The 2,700-nt window shown below is 48.0% G+C and overlaps 1 protein-coding gene across 2 annotated transcripts in view; it reads left to right on the top strand.

The window, feature by feature from the left end:
* Nucleotides 1-2,700, top strand: part of Pmar_PMAR008780 (conserved hypothetical protein) — a 6,496-nt gene that overhangs the window by 1,540 nt on the left and 2,256 nt on the right. The window contains exon 4 of one of the 2 annotated variants that reach the window (XM_002777800.1): nucleotides 94-249. In XM_002777800.1, coding sequence (XP_002777846.1) covers nucleotides 94-249 — 156 coding nt within the window. Of the gene's footprint in view, nucleotides 1-93; nucleotides 250-298; nucleotides 473-2,700 lie in introns of both variants that reach the window. The other variant, XM_002777799.1, reaches the window with a different exon arrangement.

Below are 2,700 nucleotides of genomic sequence, written 5' to 3'. Positions count from 1 at the left end.
CGCATCAACGAGGAGGAGCAGGTAACGCATAGACCGAAAAGGTCACCTTGCTTCCGGCCCTGATAGCTATGCTCTATTGCTTGGATGTTTTAGGTTTGTTCCTGTGTCACAGCGCGCACTTCCCTTTCCAATCCGAATACCACCATTGACGTTCTGGTGGGAGGTTTCGACTGCACTGTGCGGCGTTTCGCCTTGGAGAAGGAGAACTACCGAGCGCGCGGTATATTAGACGTCAGTAAAGCAGTTAAAGTGAGTAATTGAGATTCGGGCGTTCTGACCAACACATCTCTCGATTCAGGATGAAAACTCTGCGTTGCCTTTGGCATTCAATCCTCCCTTTGTGAACTGCATCGAATTCGATCCATTTGCGAACGACTCGGCCGTGGTCGGCACTGGTAACGGCTCCCTGTGTCTGATGAGGTTTCGAGGTGACTCGATCAACTTGAAGGATTTCAAAACGAGCATACTCAGGGTACGGTCATTAACCAGCGTTTGTTGGTCAGTTTCGTTCGAGGATGTATCGCTGCTCCTAAGCATCCATTGCCGCTCAGATACCCGCTCATAGTCAGTCCATAGCCGATTTGACCTGCCTGCGCGGCCGCCACGTAGCGTCTGTTGGCTCTGATGGACGCCTCGCACTGTCATCTCTAGTCGGGCAAACACCTAGGGTTCTACAGCAGGTTGACCTGGGCTGGAAACCTTCCGCGGTTCGTGCTGTGGGAGAAGACGATTTGAGCGTTGTTGTCGGCGGAGTTGATGGTCAACTTCAATGCTTCCACATACGTCCATAGACAAGTTCACCAGACAAGGCAGAGAGTGTTGTGCATAGTTATGTCGAACACGAGTTCTCTATGTGTATTTCGGGCGAGCGCTAAATCCTGCCCCGGAGAACCAGGTTTCACCAACTCGCCAAGCTTGGCGATTTCGGGTCCTAATGAACTCTCGCCAACACGCTCAATCATGGGATACGACCGCTTCTGGACCATATTTCACCTCTTTGGCCTCGATACCTAACGAATTTCACCGAGATGTGGCGGAAACTGGTTGAGGTAATCCGTAGTTTCGTTCGCCCAAATGATCTATCTCGTTCTGGGCGCACGGTTACAGCAACTTGGTATTGGTGTAACATGCCCGTGGCCCACATATTGCTATAAAACTTGGTAAACTTATCGGTATTCGCCAAGTACGTGTCGCAAAACGCCGATATATTGGTATAATCATTTGTTTATGAAGATTACACCATCTTTGGCGATATCCGCCTTTTATCGATCACGCTTGGTATGTTCTCGAGTCGGAGTCGAATATCGCCAGGTGATTTGTTCAAATCTGGTGTTTTGACAGGCTTTCGCCACAACTTATTCATGATTCCTGTCCGGCGAAAGCCGTATCAGGACCGTATACTGCCAAGTTGGATTTAACCGCATATAATGTTCGGTTAAATCCAGCTTGGCAGTATCAAGGGTGAATTCACTTACATCACTGAAGTGTGCCGCACACTTCAGTGACTCTGATTATGATTATCATGTGACATGATTCACAAGACATGGTTCATGTCTTGTGGTTGGGCGATAGAGCGGTCGAGTACAGGAAAGTTCGCGCGGGGGACCCAGGATCTACTCCCATGAGTTGTTAGCACACTTCGTTCACCTTTACGACTCAACACTAATAGTTATGGATTTCTTTCACAGAGATAGTATCGTCTCCTTATCCCGTCATTCGATATTGTTATTGCACATTGTACCGCACGCTACACTATCTAAACGCAAGTCGTATTAAGTATATGGAGAGCTCAAACATAGAAAAAATTTTTCACATTATCTTCACTTTGCTATCGTAGGCTTCTCGTGATACCTGATAACACTGATCGAGATGCTCCACAGAGCATGCTGAACTTACCGGTTTACTTCCCAAAAAAGTACTCGGAGCGAATACGGATAAAACCGCGATGAGTCATACATCGGACCGAGGCTCGATTGGATCGAGATATCGAAAATCGATCGATTGTTCGGTGCTAATCAATCGAGGATGCTGCGGCGGGCAGACGAATCGATTCGATTCGAGGAATCGATCCACCTCGAAACTCGAAATTCATTGAAATGCTCTTCTACGTCAGCATTGAGGGTTACTTATAGGGTCTACAGCACCTGTCATATTATTGCAACAATTCAGGATGCCTTTAGCAAAGCACTTCCACGAGAAGAAAAAGTAAGGGTCGAGGCTAGACCGCTCAGTTGATAGCCACAGGCACTGGGAGGCTGTCTGATTATCTGACTCGGATAGACTCCATCAGCGAGATACTGAATATCCGCGCACGACCTTGCTGTTCGCCCGAGGCGAATCGCTTTGCTGTGGCACGCTGCCAATTGCGGCGACAGCCAGATATTCTGCAGATGCCGATTCCCCGGGTCGGAAGGATGGTATTCCCCGGGTTCGGTCAGATTGCGCGTTTGCCTCGAGCCTCGACGAACCCTCGAGATTGTTCTTCGGTAATTCAGAAGAAGATTATCCAAATACTATTTCTGAGCATAATCCACACCGCAAATTCAATATCCCTAGTAGCGGCTACTAAGTAGCCTAATAACTCTAATAGTTATCGCATATAGCATAGGTTCAAAAATCCGGATTCTTCGCCCCGCCCCTAAATTACTCAATCCGCCCCTAAATATGCCACATGCGTTCTAAAGTTGGATGAGTCATCCG

This window comes from Perkinsus marinus (assembly GCF_000006405.1).
Source record: "Perkinsus marinus ATCC 50983 genomic scaffold scf_1104296951054, whole genome shotgun sequence".
NCBI lineage: Eukaryota > Perkinsozoa > Perkinsida > Perkinsidae > Perkinsus > Perkinsus marinus.
This window is presented reverse-complemented; position numbering and strand designations above follow the sequence as displayed.